At 31.3% G+C, this 17,033-nt stretch overlaps 1 protein-coding gene across 7 annotated transcripts in view; it reads left to right on the forward strand.

Moving 5' to 3' along the window:
• Nucleotides 1-17,033, forward strand: part of LOC143244246 (laminin subunit beta-1-like) — a 155,101-nt gene that overhangs the window by 57,003 nt on the left and 81,065 nt on the right. For 6 of the 7 annotated variants that reach the window (XM_076488581.1, XM_076488602.1, XM_076488618.1 and 3 more), the window contains exons 4-7: nucleotides 9,857-10,076; nucleotides 10,369-10,543; nucleotides 10,792-10,920; nucleotides 15,389-15,652. In XM_076488581.1, the coding sequence (XP_076344696.1) occupies nucleotides 9,857-10,076; nucleotides 10,369-10,543; nucleotides 10,792-10,920; nucleotides 15,389-15,652 (788 nt within the window). Of the gene's footprint in view, nucleotides 1-5,080; nucleotides 5,210-9,856; nucleotides 10,077-10,368; nucleotides 10,544-10,791; nucleotides 10,921-15,388; nucleotides 15,653-17,033 lie in introns of those variants that run through there. The other variant, XM_076488572.1, reaches the window with a different exon arrangement.

The raw sequence follows: 17,033 nt of genomic DNA on the forward strand, positions 1-17,033 counted from the left end.
CGAGTAGCTTTGTGCAAAAACAAAAAATAAAACAAACAAAAAGATGTGCTAGTTCGAACTGTAAACAACTGACGTTTTTACGAACATTTCAGAGTTTTCTCGTCACTGATTAGATTAACTTCTTCAGATGAGAATGGGAAAACCCAAACTCGAGAGGAAAACGGAATAAAATCAGAACCATAGTTTTTCTCTTTGCTAGTTCTGCGTTTGTTTCAAAAATCATTCTCAAACATTTGCAACTATTAAATAGCAAAAAATGCTGGAATTCGTCGTAGTTTTGTCTTCTGTTAAAACAAGTAAATTAACTCATATACATGATTTATCAGCCAAAAAATATGAAAGAATCATGTCCATGGCAAGATCCTATGGAGTACTTCGTTAATGAAGAAATTACGGCGATTTTGTATTGTACTCAAAAACCATATTTTTGTTGTTTTGTGAATTTCGTTAGTAATGTTTGAAATGAAAGAAGGTAAACAAAAATAATTGTGCACATTTCTTCTCGAATCACAATATATATAAATTGTCTCACAGCATGTTTATACTACCTCCAGCGTCAAACTTCTACATATCCAGTATTTAACTCATCGCAAAGATGCAAACTCTCTTAATTGTTCATGCTTAAGGTTTTGACAGAATTGAATCTTTACAACAAGTTGGCATAAACTCCTGTTAGTAAGTTACATGAATGTGTTCTTGATTAAAATATGAAGTTTAGTTGATTACAAAGCACCTAATCGGTAAATAAGAACATGTGCTGGCGTATTCTTTGGTTTCAGTTTTAGTTCCATTAAATAATCTTGATTTAAGAGCATCTAGAATATTACAATCTGTTTGTTCTTTATCAACCAACGCACAGATAAACCGTAGTAGTAACCGTAACGTATAAAAAATAAGAACATTAAGAAATACTTGCTTTAAATGTATTGATGTGAAGAATTATGCGGGGTTTATCTTGTATTTCTTAATTTTATTAGTGACAATTATATGTATTCCTATAACTTGGAACAAACGTTTATTGAAAATTAAATTACTTGAATGGGCACATTTAATGTTGCAAGCGATGTTTACTACTTAGAAATAGAAACCACTTCAAATCTTTGTTGCTAAAGTGGCGATATTTAGATCGAATGTCACGGACATGTTGCATTTGTCCGCGAATATTAACCTCTTTAATTTTTCAAATAAGTTTTGTAGTTTCTGAATCCTTTCTGAATCATTGATGATTGGACGTTTTCTTTTTTTTTTTTACCGTTAATGTTCCAAATATGCGTCCTGAAAATGACTCCCATATTCTTAGGGGAACTTGATTGACATGATAGCAAATTGGGAAGTGACATGTAACTTGTTTTACGTGGTTGAGACCTTACTAGAACTTTTATGATTGTTCAAACCATTTTTTTTTCTCAACCTGTTCGATATCAAGACAATTCTCGCTACCTGACTAAATTTCGAATACCACTAAAATACAATTTCAACGAAAATCCGTTAAGTATAAATATTCTATAAAATTTTCGTTTATCTGTTGTTGTTTTTTTTAAGTCTCACGCTCTGGTAATGTGGTTGTGATAGATTGGCGTTGTTTGGGAACCAGTGTTCTAGCTTAAAGACTTGACCTTGGCTGAAATAGGGTGAATTTAACAGGTATATTAATTCATAGAAGTCTGTTAACACTCTTACGAAATGAATCAAATGAAATGGCAATTTCATTTAAATACAAATTTATTAGCCTAATATTAATAACCTTTCAAGTTGCTCTGGGGCCTATTAGGCCCCACTTTTCGTAGGAGTGTTAAACATATTTTCGTTATTTTAAACCAAATATTTACTTTGAATTTCTGCTTCCACGCTCTGCGTTTGTAAATGCGTAGCTAACAATTTTATTCGACAGGAATTATGGGATTGCTTTATAGAGAAGTATTTTGTTTTCACCAAATGGTTAAAAAAAATGAAAGTGGGATGTTGGTGGGTGGAGTTTTGCACGTGAATTTTAAAAAACTTTATGTTTTGTGAGGATGAGGTGTTATTATTCAACACCTGCGTTATAATTAAGGGTATTATAATATTAGAACTTAATTACAGTTCATTCTGTACGTGTCATTCTCCCTGTTTTATATCTGAGAATATGTACCATGACAACAATTTTACTTTCATGAGTATTTTTTACTTTGTCAGACAGGTTACGAGGTAATAGATGTTTTTGTGCAAAAACAATTACAGTATGTCGTTTATTTTGCCACACAATTCATACAGCTTCAACTTGTCCAAGTACAAGGTCGTTAAAGCTGATAGAACGCTTGAAAATCACAGCAAATCTTTTCAAGTGTAAAAAGGAAAAATAATAAAAAAATATAGATTACAGAGTAATGTTTGTGAAGGTCATCGTGATATTCCCATAAATGGCTAAATATACGAAAGAATTCATTCCATGGCTATTTCCCTACCGTGAAATAATTTCAAAGTAAAACTAAAAGTTGCAGACGATGAATTTGAGTATTAGAGTTCAAAATTCGGTCGCTATAGTTAAACAGATACACATACGTTTTATCGACGTTGCTAGTTGTTACTACAGGTCATCACAGTGACAGGGAAGTTTTATCACATTGTTACTTTAGGTCATCAAAATGGTATTACACACGAGATAAGGAAATTATTTATTACAAGAAACGGTGTTTTTAACGTTCAGGGGCTTAAATATTTTACACCCGGTGGGGGGGGGATGATTTTTGCAACTACTTATGTGGACTGTTCAATTTGTAAATTGGTAATCTGTGATTATGTGAACGTGAAAGCTGTAAACATGCAGCCACAGAGTAATCTTGTTGCCACGATACTTCAAGGTTTCCATGTAGGTTTGTATAAGTGAGGTGTTGTGAACAGTTTTCAAAATGTTAATAGAATAAAGACAAATGTGTCATAATTTAACTGCCACATGAATTTATTCCTGCACACTGCATAGTATAAAAGATGGCCATTATACTTGACAAGGTTACTAATAACTTTCATTGCATGAATTACGTTTTCAAATATTAATAAAATTAGTAATTACCCTTGATAAGTTTATATCTATTGAAAAACTGTTCATGTTGTTTGATAAAAATAATTAAAATGTCTTTGCGAACTCTTGAAAACTACACATCAATACAATGTAGCACATAATTATTCATACTTTTCATTGAAGTAAGATTCATTTAGTCCTCTAGTCTACATGTCCCCAAACGTAGACCTCCTTTGTGATGATCTGTTTTTGAATTCTTTCATAAGGTCTTCTGTATTTATCTTGTCGACCTCATCTTTGTGAGTGTGACAAACTGCCACATGGTTGAGGCGGCACTGAGACAATGTTGATCTTAACCACGTCTTCAACCGTCTTAATGCAGAAAAGCTGCGTTCACATTCGCAGCTGGATACTGGACATACAAGCAAAATTTTCATTACAAGAACACTTCACTAAACATCTACTTGCTTGTTTCATGCATTTTACAGTAAGCATCTTTCGCACTTTTTAGAGATACTGCTTTTGTTGTTTCTTTGAACATGGGCAACTGAAACTGGAGCCGTTGTGCAGAGATTTCTGGATAGAAGTTTATAACCGAGTTGCCAATCTTGTCAGATGTGATCATGTTCTCAAGTGCCATATATTGCCTCAAGTCATTGTTGTCTGCTTTGAATCTGGTGTTCAGATGTTCTATGACTGTGTCCACAAATTCAAAATATTGGCTTCTGTAGTAATCTCTAGCTGTTGCAGAATGGTGTGCTGAGCCATCACCTGTGATCCTTCTGGAGGGTCTGCGAATGCGTGGAAGTTCAATAGGCACCAGATCTAGGAAAGTTACCTTTTTCTCGGCTTCACCAGATATCTTGTTGTAATTTTCCTCTGTTTGCAATACTCGCAATTGCTCAACTGTCATTGCGAACCTCACAGTGACTACCGAGCCGACTGACCGCGTGGGCATCGCTGGGACAATAATGTGTGCTAGTTACAACACAAGTAATTGCAAGTTTCTCGAAAAATACTTAAACAATCACAAATACATTATATTCCTGTTAAAGCTCATTGAAAGGCAAACACATTGTGATATAATGTCTATAAGCACGTCAATTAAATAAAAACACCTAAACAAAAACTAGCAATACAATTCGAGTAGAGGCTTCAGGCTGTTGAAATCGCTCCTTTTGTGTTCTAATTATACAAGAAAATACAATATTTTTACTATCTATGATAAGAGAACATATTGTTCTTTTACCATAAAGCACCAGCACTTTATTAGAGGGCGGTGATAATCTGAAATTTCATGGATTAATGAGGGCCACAAACACTGGTCTAATGAGCCATGTTGTAAAATTAAGGCTCAGACTAAAGGGAACGGAGGGGGTTGATGTAGGGCGCGTCTGGATCCAAGCGGCCCGAAACTGTCGTTAACTGTACAGTAAACGTACAGTATGGCCAGTGAATTCGGCTGCTAAGGAGAGTAAGGCGTTCGACAATAAAACCAGCTAGACATGCATAAGAACAAATGGCGTCGGAAAACCGCACAATATACACATAAGATTGATGCAGCTACTAGCTACAAATGCCTGCCAGATCTAGATCACAGGTGTTTACGCTTGGGATTAATATTTTCGAATTTCATTCTGTGTTCAATTTGTTGTGATGAAATATTTACTTAATCTTACACTACGTACAAGACGTAGGTAAATTCTGTGATAGTGCTTGCAAGCCTTGCATGTATACTTAGGCTTACTGACTGATATACGAACTATCGCTTAGATAGAAAAACTTAGAAGCACGCCTATATTAAAGATGCACATTTCGGCTACTGAAAAAGCCTACATCTAGGCCTAATTATGTAATTCGATTGGTAAGAATCACAAGAACAAACTCAATTTATAGGCCTGTGATGCAATAAAACAATTCAACAGACCAAACTGTAGGGGGGATGATTGTATGCACCATACCTCCCACCTAAAATGAAGGGGGGTATATCCCACCCACATCCCCCAGGATCTACGCCCCTGTTAAGGTTATATAGAAAACAGTTTTTTGTAAGGCCAGAAAATGTTAGAATATGGTACACTTACACCTGTAATGTAGGACAAGCAAAGAACTCCCAAAGTAACTTATTTCAAACTATTATTAGTGTGGAAATGCAACATGAATGTTTCTTTGTTTTATATCGCATCACAAAGAAGTGGCTGAACGATAAAGGTCTGCACTTGTTTTCTAAATTATTGAAATTACATTCGTATAAAGCAAAACTGTATATCTCTTCATATTGTACATTTATGTCAAACCACTGTATCATTAAATATATATGTACTATTACATATACAAGACAGTAATAGTATATCTTGTAACATCACCCGAGTCTAATTATTTATTACTTAATTTTATTATTAGACACTAATTAGTAACTTGTGTATTTTAATTAAAATATGTCAGGATTGATATAATTTATGATAGCCTTAAGGAGGTAGGCAGAATTAATTGTGGCATGTTACTTTGAATTAGAATGCAAAACCATAAGGGCTGCTTTATCAGATGTTAAATATGTTTTATAGATATATGGGTGCAATTTTGGAAGTGTAATCTCACTTGTGACACCTGCTCCTGTTTAGATGTATGAAATAGAACATAATATTTAGTAGCAAGTTCCTTGAATTTGTGTATGAATTATTTCTATTGTGTGTTAAATGTTACATAATGTATCATTGGAAGTACAAACACTTTCTTGTGGTCTACTGTAAAACTAACAAACCTGTATGGCATTTTTCAAAGCTCGTAATGTTGACTGGATGATAGTTGATCTTCTGAAACGTTTTTTTTTTTTTTTTTTAAATGAAAGTATGACCAGGAGTTCAGAGAATGGTATTATTATGACCAGGAGTTTAGAGAATGGTATTATTATGACCAGGAGTTCAGAGAATGGTATTATTATGACCAGGAGTTCAGAGAGTACTTTTTTATGCCCTCAGAGAATACATTTTACTCTTATTTATTTCAAAATGTTTAAATTTTCCATCATAAAGGAATAATAAAGGATATCATACAAACACAATACTAATTAGGAGGCAACTTAAATAACACATTTATGCATTTGTGAACAAATAGAGCAGTTTTTTAAATATTTATTAAATTTTTTTAAATTGTTATATTAAAGTAAATTTAAAACATTTTAGTCTTACAATTATTTAAGTTCCGCTTTATGGTAGATAGAATATAAACCATTGCTGAGTTCATATTGTTGTTGTATTTGTTTGCCATAATATTCTGCAATGATGAATATTATTAATACAGTACCATCATCTACTTTCAAACCTTTAATACTTTTTTTTTTGTATTTTTCAAATAACTCTGAGATCTTGAAAAGTTTGTCAGATATCTTTTGCCTTATTTGTGGTAAATAATGAATTATCTCTAGTTAGACATGGAAGTTGGGTGTATTTCAAAACAGGTGGTATGGGTATTAACACTTTTTTACTAATAATGTAGAGAACAACATTTTGACCTTCCTAGGTCATCTTCAGGTTGAAACATTGTTCTCTGTGTTATTAGTAAAAGTGTTAATACCCATACCAGCCATTCTGAGACACATTTTTATTTGAAGTGGGTTTCTCATCATCACAAATGGAAATTGGGTGTTGAATAATTTATTTGCCTTTAGGTATTTATATAGACAGTAGATTAAGTTTATAAGCTGTCTGTTGTTTCATTACATGCATTGCATCAATTTAAATATTTAAGTGAGGTTTTACATGGACATTTATATTTTAATGAGTTTAAGAATTTACATGTCTGATATTTTTGTTTTTATTCTTGTAATGCATACAATTATCATCACAGCAATAAAGTTTTATTACACTTTCTTGCTAAGACACCTCATAGAGAGAATATGTTTTCAAAATGATTTAAACTACATTCTGCAACAAGTCAAGTATAAAAGCTTGATTTACAGTTTTGCTTTCTTACAGTAAGTGTACAGGAAGATTCATTGATAGTGGTGTTCTTCATGTTAATTTTATCTTTATTATGCTAACCAAATGAAAAGAAACAAAACAATTCTAAATGCATTATCTGATGGAGTGTTCAGTAATCATTACTTTTCAACCTGTACCTCTTGAAAAGCATTTTGAGCAACTAATCGGACATGAATTGAATGTAGTAATGAATCTAAATTATACTAATATAGTTTAATTGTAATAAGCTCTAAAGTTGTGACCAGTCTTTTCATTTCTTTCATAAGGCATTAATCAGCCTCATGCACTAGAGTTAATGTGCCCATAATTATTATTATTATTAAAAAAATTTGTGTGTGCATGTAATTTTTGGTTAGGCTAAAGAAGTAAAGATGAGCAGTTTATTGGGTTGTAAATTTTTATATGATTGCATGATGTAAGACATACACAGTAAAAAAAAAAGAACAATCGTAATTACTCTTAAATAATGGAGTATACAGCTGGTATATCTGATATTCTGTGTCATATTTATTAGTGCTTTTGTTTAGTGTTTCTAAACTTTTCAAAGTTCTCACTAGCATGATAAATCACAGAAATATTTATCTTTATAGCCTTTTCAAACTCAATATAAGATGATCCAGACACAGAATTTTGACAAAGTCTAAAGTAAAGAAATTCATTTGAGTTTCTATATGTATTGTCAGCTGAATATTGTAACTGTTGCACAAGAAATAGTGTATATATATATATATATATTTACAAAATATTAATTAACTGTCATTCCACACTTTTTACTTAAATAAGTTAACATAAATAATAATTGCAACTAATATCAATCATTTTGATATGTATCAGTATTATAAATAATAAATGGAAATTATTTGTCTTTTGTGGTTGAAATATCGGGTGGTACTATGCTTGAATCAGGGATGAAATTCTTCTGGTACTGAGCACTGGAACTTATTTTTTAAGGTGGTTTTGTTTGTTTAGAATTAACCACAAAGCAACACAATGGGCTATCTGTGCTCTGTCCAGCACAGGTATTGAAACTCAGTTTTTAGCAATGTTAATCCACAGTTGGCACTAGTACCAGGATTTATTTGAGCTGCTTTTTGTTTTTTTTTTATGTTTGTACATAGATTTTATAGCCTTTTACAAAAACAGGCCACCCAGCTGAGTACATTTGCTTCTTTGTTTGAAGAATTTCACCTCTGGCTTCAACAATACAAATAAGTATATAAAATACACAATACTTGCTAGCAGTAGTACTAACAAAAACAAAATAAAATTCCAATAGTTAAAGAATGAATTGAAAACATTACATTGACTCCTACTTTGACACATCTCTGTTATGGAAATGTTAAATAAATATTTACATTACACAGAATCAGAGAGCTAAATTATTATTAGAAAGCTCATTCTGCCTTTTATAGGAAAATAGTCTTAAATGCTAATTTCATTTATGCAATTAAAGTTGTGGTAGTTAAAGTTTATATATTTATCACACTTTCTTCAAACACATGCTCTTCTAGAAGCATTGCTAATTTGTCTACAAGAATGTTTTTTATCTATTTTGTGGTTTTAAAACATTTTGATAAACATTTTTTTTTCATCAATGTAGCTTAGATTAAAGAAGCAGTTTTTTTTTAAATTTCTGGTTAAATCATTAAGTATGTGTTCTTTTATGTAGTAATGTAACAATATTTGCAAGTAGACTTCTAAATAAACTTCCAACTTATTTATGCATTACAAAATTATGAGAGTAACAGCTAGACAAACTTTATAATATTGTCTTGTTGAAGTAACACTCAAAATATTGATACTGTAAAATTGGTACAACATTTCTCACAGTATGTCTTCCTTTTGATCAGCATATAATGTTTTAAGGTTATGTTAAAGTCAGTATAAATAATATTTTTTCCAAAAATATTCAAAATAAAGACTTAAGACTTTCCTGAGATTTTAAAAGTAAAAAAATGCTTAAGAAGAGTTCTTTAAATATCTTGAAATTATGCTTGTCCAGAGATCAAAACTGAATACCTTTTGCAGAGATAAACACTCAAGGGTAACCTTGTATATACTGGTAACCATCATTTTACTGTTCAAGCTACTTGAATACCTTCTGCCTAATATTAGGGTCTTAAGACAATTACTTGTGGAAACTGTTTTTTTTTTGTGGTAATCCAAATGTTCATGTATTAAAATTGATCCCTATACATTTTGTTTAGTGCTAATTTTTATTTAATAATCTTAGTTTTTGCATGTCTTTGGATTAAATCTAACACTTCTCACATAACATACTAAATTTGTGTCTACTGTTAGAAATTAGTTTTTTTTAACTGAATTTCATTCCTGTTCTTTGTCATAAGAATAAACTAAATATATTGCATTTCTCAAGCTTGGGTAATTTATTAGACAGACAAGAATTTAGTTCTAATTAGAATGAACATTAAACATCTGTCAGGAAGTATATGTAGATTTATGGTCAAGAAAGTTTCTGCAGAAAAGAAATCCAATTTGTAGGATTGTTACACACACATTGCACTACATAGTAGTTCACTTTAAATAATAAATTAGTAATCATAGAAGGAAGTTTTAAAATTAATTTTTTATGCATTTGAAACTTTTTATGCATGGAACTCCAGTGAGAACACTATTGACCAAATATAATGAAAAGTAGAAAATTTTAATGAGTATAATGTTAAATTTAAAGTTAAAAGTGTAATCCATAGTTCATACCTGAACTGTTAATAGTGATAGTGTTTTGGTATTTTGATGTGAAAAGAAGTACATACAGCATGAATTACAACTGATAGTACGTACATGTAGTCTATTATTGTATAGCCATCATTTTAAAATGAATCTAATCGTTTTAATTGAGTAAGAAATTACTTTCCAGGAAGAACATATCCTCGTGCCTGTAATGAGTCAAGTTGCTATCCAGCAGTGGGAAATCTATTGATTGGTCGGCAAAAGTACCTGTGGGCTTCTTCAACATGTGGGCAGCAGAAGAAGGAAAGGTTCTGTATTGTTAGTCATTTGAAGGAAAGAAAAAAATGTTTTGTTTGTGACTCACGGAATGTTCAAAAATCTCATGAAGTTGAAAATATCGTATCAAGGTAAAAGTGAATGATATCACGTTGCTTACATTTTCTATAATAGAACATAATCAAAAACTTAACTATCTTATTGCATTAATTTAAATCATGAGAAATAGAAAAGAAACTTTTATTATCTGCCTTAGATTTTATTTTTTCCAAATGAAAAGTTTATAAATAGAATACACTAATGTGATAACTAAATTTTTTTAGAAACAGGAGATAAGAATTATGATAAATAGATTTCTTTTAGTTAGAAAAAAACAGAACAACTATAAATCAAACAAATGTTATATTATCTAAATTTTTATAGGATTGGAGGTAATCGTTTGAAGTGGTGGCAAGCAGAAAATGGAAAAGAAAATGTTACAATCCAGCTGGATCTGGAGGCTGAATTTCATTTTACTCATCTCATTATCACCTTTAAAACATTTAGACCTGCTGCTATGCTTATTGAAAGGTCTTATGATTTTGGAAGAACTTGGAAAGTGTGTACAGATTGAATAATTTGTATTTATACTACATTGTTTTGATAAAGTAACTTACCAGATTTTTTTGTTTAATTTATTTGTAAAAAATAATAATAATAATAATTTTTTTTAATATTTTGAAATAACATTCTAACCATTTTGTAGTATGTTTGTCTCTTAAATGTAACTAATGAAGACATTTCATAGACAAATAAGCCATGTAACAAACTTAGATATGTAATTACTTCTTTCTAATATACACACAGGTATATCAGTATTTTGCCTACAGCTGTGCAGATTCTTTCCCTGGAATACCAAATAAGCCAAGAGAGAGAGTGACAGATGTAGTATGTGATTCTCGCTACTCTGGGGTTGAGCCGTCCACAGAGGGAGAGGTAGGGAGATTATTATTACAACTTGAATTTTTGTGACATGTTTTAAACAGCTACAGTACCTGAAAGTTAATGCTTTTGTTTTGTAGATATTTTTGGAATATCACTGCAGAAAAATTTAATTTTTGATATTGTCTGTACTGTTTCAATAATGAATTATAGCTATGCCCGAAGGGCATGGGGGCCTTTAGACCCCCCACTTTGGAAAAAAACCATATGCTCTTGGGGGGGTAGAAGAAAAAAAGGAAAAGAAAAAAATGAGAGGAAAAAGAGAAAAAGTAAAGGGAAAAAATATGGATCAGATAGAGAGGCAAAACAAACCACAGTAATAAGATTAAGGTTTGACTTGTTCTTTCTTCACTCATTTCCTAACCTGTCAGAGCATGAGATCACACATGTCAGTAAACAATTGAACAGTGGATCAAAACTTACTTACATTCTACCGTTCAACAAGAAATACTGTCTTGTGTTGCCATTTTGAATATTGAACGGACAAGTAACAAATTTTTTGATGGAGAACAAATTGGAAGAGATGGTCGACGTTTTTGCTTATCTGAAGAATCATGATAACCTATTGGTTATTTGAATTTTATTTTGTCTTATGTTATATGTGTTACAAAAGTAAAAACATTAGCTGCAATGAAAAATTTATGTGTATGGTTTTTGATTCTTAAAAGCAAATATATGTTGTTACTATTTCAGGGCAATCAGGGTAGTGATAATTTATGTTTACATTCTTTTATTCTTAATAACAAAGATATGATGTTACTTTTTTGGAGGGGTCAAGATACTGACCTCCTCCCAGTTGGGAAATCTGCCCTGAGGGCCTGATTATGACCCTTGATAAACTACTGTAAAAAGGTATGTAAGTGTATACTTAACATATTCACTCATTAACAAACAGTAAAATGAAATAAGCAAAAAAGAATATTTTTATTAGAGAAAATAACTATATATATTAGCACCCAAATACATTTTGGGAAACCCCATCTTTCCAATTATGTACCAAGACTTTGGTGAAAAAAACCCAACAAAAAACAGTAAGACATGCAAGGCTTGAATGCTCAAGTCCATAAAATCCCGAGTCCAATCCACCAAACACAGCCAGAAGAAGTAAACTGAAAGTACAGAACCTTTTTTTGGAAGGTCCCTTCACCACATACAAGTATATACCTCCAGGGTTGATACTAAGGTAGGAATGATATTATGAGTGGTATGACAGGGTCTTTTATCCTCATCAGTTTGACTAGAAGTGTTCTTCAAGAGATTATGACATTATGATAACTTACAAAGGAATTTATACAAATTTTCCCAAAATAAGTTCGTGGTCACTTTGCCTTCTCACACCTTATTGATCCAATCAGCATTCTGGTTTTGTTTCACCAGGCTTGCGACCACTTCAACCCACTCATAAATTCCTGAAGTAGTGTTTAAATTATTTTTAGTAAGCCGTAAGCTGTCTCCATTTTATCCTCTGTTTTTGTTTTTTTTCATTCCTTTGCTAATGATTTTAGTTTCTTTCCATTTAGGAGGTGCTTCCTCTGCATGTGCTACTGTTGTGTTGGGTTTGTTGTGTCTTTTGACATATGGTTTATGTTTATTTTATGTTTCACCTGTGTATACTTTATTGCATCCCCCATGTGGAATACAGTATATTGTGCTGCCATCTTTTGTGTGTTTCTGTCTTCTGCCCTTTACCATTTCTTCTATTTTTATTCCTCTTTTTCTTACTATCTCTGTGGTGGTGACTGATAGATGGTAATAGTGGATAAAATAGTGTGTGGCAAACAGGAATGTAGTCTGGGAAAATTTGTATAAATACCTTTGTAAGGCACTACAGTGTCATAATTTCCTGAAGAAGGTTCTCAGTTGAATAGTTGAGAATGCAAGATCCTGTCATGTCATGAAATTATCTTGAAAAACAATAAAAGACCAATAATGCAAAAGAAAAAAACAAATTGATACTCACAGTGAGCAGAAAATATTTAGTCCATTGTATAGCTTTGTACTTAACAGCAAACAAACACAATAGTAATATTTAAATTTTTTGGTTAGTTGAAATAACCAAAATTGATCACAAGAAGCCTTGTTTTTGATTGGTTGATTATATTTATGAATTTTGACACTAATTTGTTGATTACTGTATATTTGTGATTTTTTTAAACAAAAATAAGGAGAAGCAATGTCTGATTATTTCTGTGATATCAGTTGATTTAATGATGGTTTGGGTGAATTGATTATTTTACAAAATTAACTGATGTAATTGAGGCATATAAATTATTGATTAATCGATCTAATTGCCTAGCTGTAGTCTTAACTGTCTAAATTTGGAATGTCTTCTAAGTATCTATTTGTCAACATGAATAATACTGTAAGTAATACTAAAGAACATCAGCCCAAGAAGTCAGTATACACCAACAACTTTTTCTTTAAAAATCAGAACAACCAAAATGAGTGAAACATGAATCCTCTTGTAATGTGTTTTGTGTTGTCTATGAAAATGTTTATACTCTAGTAGATTTTTAATCCTTTGTTGTAAGCTGCATACGTTTAAGGAAAACTTTTGGAAGATCCTGTTAAATGTTTACAAATCTAAATACAAATAAATTACATAAAATTTCTTTTATATAGACTGTTTTTTTACAAAACATATCACAAAACATTCAGGTACTTATCCTGATAACATGCCTTATAATTCTGCTTTAAGAACAGAATTATAACTCTTGTTTTAACTTTAGGAGTTAAAAACTTAACCATTTTTGTTTGCTTGAATTAAACAGTAGCTAGCTAGCTAACCCTACAAGTCAGTAAAACAAAAAGGTTACTGAGAGTTAATTGGCTGTTTGAATCTGTTATATTCTTGATGAAGGCAATAACTTGTTAAAACTTTTATTTCTTATTCCAAAAGCATAAAATGTTAAGAATGGCTAAATAAATTGTAAAAAAGTCCATGTTGGATGTGAGTCTAGTATGTAAACTCAGGATAGATTATTCTCTGAGCTGTATGTAGCTTTACAGTTAAGTAAATTATTGTAGCTGGTTACAGACTATTTGGATATTTTCTCATTTTTATTGTGGCATTTCTAAATATTTAAAAAAGTTTAAAGAGTTTGTTATTTTGGGTATTTTGGTGATCATACACCTTGTCAGTAGCTATGCTGCCCACAGAAAGGGTCTCATGTGAAATGTGAAATGCACATTATTCTTCTCTACTGGCTTTACATAATTTACCCAGTGTACAAGGAAAGCAGTTTAACTGTCTAAATACACAGAAATCAATAGATGCTGTTTCTGGTGTGTTAACATAATGTTTAGGGACAACAAGGGTCCATCTCGGTTGTCCAATCCTCTAAGCCAAACTGAAACTATTAGATATAACAGAATTAAAGCTAGTCCTTATCATTCATATATCTATCTAGCTTTTTATTAACTCACTTAAATGTACTGCCTTCATGATATCCGAAGGCAACCCATTTCATAAGCCAATTACCGTATTTGAAAAATAAAATTATCTTAAGTGAAGACAGCTGTCATAACTATGACCTCATTAACAATTGAAATCTTAATTTAACTGTAAAGTTTCTCCCTAATTTCATCAGTTTCATCTACTTCTATTAAGAGGTTTTTTCTTTGATATCCACTAGCAGAATCCCAAATGGATTCAGTCTCCTTGCTACTATCGTTAATATCCTCAACTTCAACAGGATATAACTCACACTTTACAAACATAGCTCTCCTCCTTTTCACATTAATACTTTGTCCTTATTAAATAACCTATAATCACATATTTCTGAGAAATTTCTGTCATGAAAATCATCTACATTTAGCTGCTTCATTTATTCCCATTATATCAAAATCTTGACAAGTATGTCTTTATATGGAACAGCCTGAATACCCATTTCATTCACCAACTGTCTGAGGTGTGTGATGGTAGAACAGGTGTATTGTTGATGCTACATGTGCACATGTAACTTGTGTGTCTTTTTTTCCCAGACAGATATTATTCTTGATTATATTGTGTATTGTTGTCTCAGGTATGTAGTTAGCTTTGCTGCTTATCTTTGTGTATTCTCATCTGTTATAAAACACCACATTTTCCTTACCTCAGGTCTCTTTCTAGATGGTCTTGGTGCCTCACACTGATCCATCTCTTTTCATTTTCCAGTATTATTAGACACAAGGGATATCCCCAATTTCACCACATCTTTATAATTTGAGTGTGTGAATATTTTGCATCATAAAGTACTGCTACATAAAATTATTCTATATTATAGTTCTGATACATGCCATTCTATTTTGATTTTATATCATGTGACTTTGTCATGCAATTTTCTTTTTGCAATCTCAGAGTTATTTGAATACAGTGTACTCAGTTGTCTGTACTTCAATGTTCATTAGTGTTCATGGAAAAAACATTTATTTTTATAGCTGAATAACTTTCTTATGTATGTGTTTATTCTTAATTATCCAGGTAATATTTAGGGTTCTTCCTCCTAATATTGAAGTGGATGATCCTTACAGTTCTGAAATTCAGGACCTTTTGAAAATTACAAATCTTCGCATTAACTTTACCAAGCTCCACACTTTGGGAGACAATCTTTTGGACCAAAGCAAACAAATTAAAATGAAATACTACTATGCTGTCTATGAAATGGTGGTAAGAGGAAGCTGTTCATGTTATGGCCATGCTAATCAATGTGCTGGGGAACTTGGACAGCATACAGGGTCAGATGTGGTAAGTTGTTCCTGATGTAGATTAATTTCAAAGCTTAAACATGAGTGTACACAAAACTAAAAGTGAACTATAAACACAGTAAAATAGTGAAGTATCAGTATTAAAGCAGACTCATCCCTTTGAACACAATTTAGTTCTTACTAGATATATTGTAACACACACACACACACGCAGATGTCTTAAGGCAGTTAGTTTGAGCGACAGAATCATGTCTTACTTTGGTGGTGATATGCTTTTTCTTTTTTGATTCTAAAGTTATAACTTTCTCTGTACTCTGTAATATTATTATTTTATTTAATAATTTATTCTGAAATCCATATAAATAGTTTTGAAGCCTGAAAAGTGCTTGTTTGACTTTGATCTGTTTTAGAATTTTGGCCTAATATGTTTTGAATCTGATGGAATTTTCTTCAGTAATTTTTATTAACGTTTGCTTATTGGTTATGATAGTTGATGATCTTTCTTTCTTGTTTTTAAACTTTTTTTTCTATCAATTTCATTATTTAACCAATAAAACTTTTTCTTCTACCTTCAAGACACCAGTCATTGACGTTAAGAGAATCATTGTTCTCTGTTGTTTGATTTTTCTTTCCTTATCTAGATTTTTCTATTTGGAAGAGAGATGCTTCCTTCTCTTGAAATATAGTTTTTAATATTTTTGTGTCATAACTGGGGCTGAATGATTAGTGGTATTTGCTAATCCATAAATCAATTGGCTCATTAATTTAGTATTTTCATTGATGTAATCAGAAATGGCTTAAAAATTTATAATGCAAAAAATAAAAAGGATTTTGATACTCACAGTGAGCAGAAAATAGTTAGCCCATCGTGTAGCTTTGTACTCAACAACAAACAAACACAATAGTTATATTTCAATTTCTTGGTTTGTTGAAATAACCAAAATTGATCACCAGAAGCATGATTTTTGATTGGTTGATTATGTTTATGAATTTTGACACTGATCTGTTAAGCTGAATAAACTTGAATTTATTGGGAATAATATTTAAAAGTTATAAAAGTGATGTTTTGGTCACTAATTAGTTGGAGTAATGAAAAACACTGATTTTTACTTTTTTAATAATTTTCATGATATTATATGATTTTTTTGTTATTTTTATTACTGGATATTTGTAGTTTTTGGAATAATAATAAGCAAAAGCACTATTTGATTATTTCTGTGATATCAACTGATTAATCATGGTTTTGATCGATTGATTATTTTGCAAAATTAACTGAGACTTATAAGTTATTCATTATATTGATTAATTGAGTTAATTGCTTAGTTATAGTCATAACTGTTCGAATTTGGATTGATTATTCATATCTTAAGTGTATTATTTGGAACCAATTTACGTATAACTTTAATCATATTAAACAGTTG

The sequence above is a fragment of the Tachypleus tridentatus genome, chromosome 1 (assembly GCF_004210375.1).
Source record: "Tachypleus tridentatus isolate NWPU-2018 chromosome 1, ASM421037v1, whole genome shotgun sequence".
NCBI classification, from domain to species: domain Eukaryota; kingdom Metazoa; phylum Arthropoda; class Merostomata; order Xiphosura; family Limulidae; genus Tachypleus; species Tachypleus tridentatus.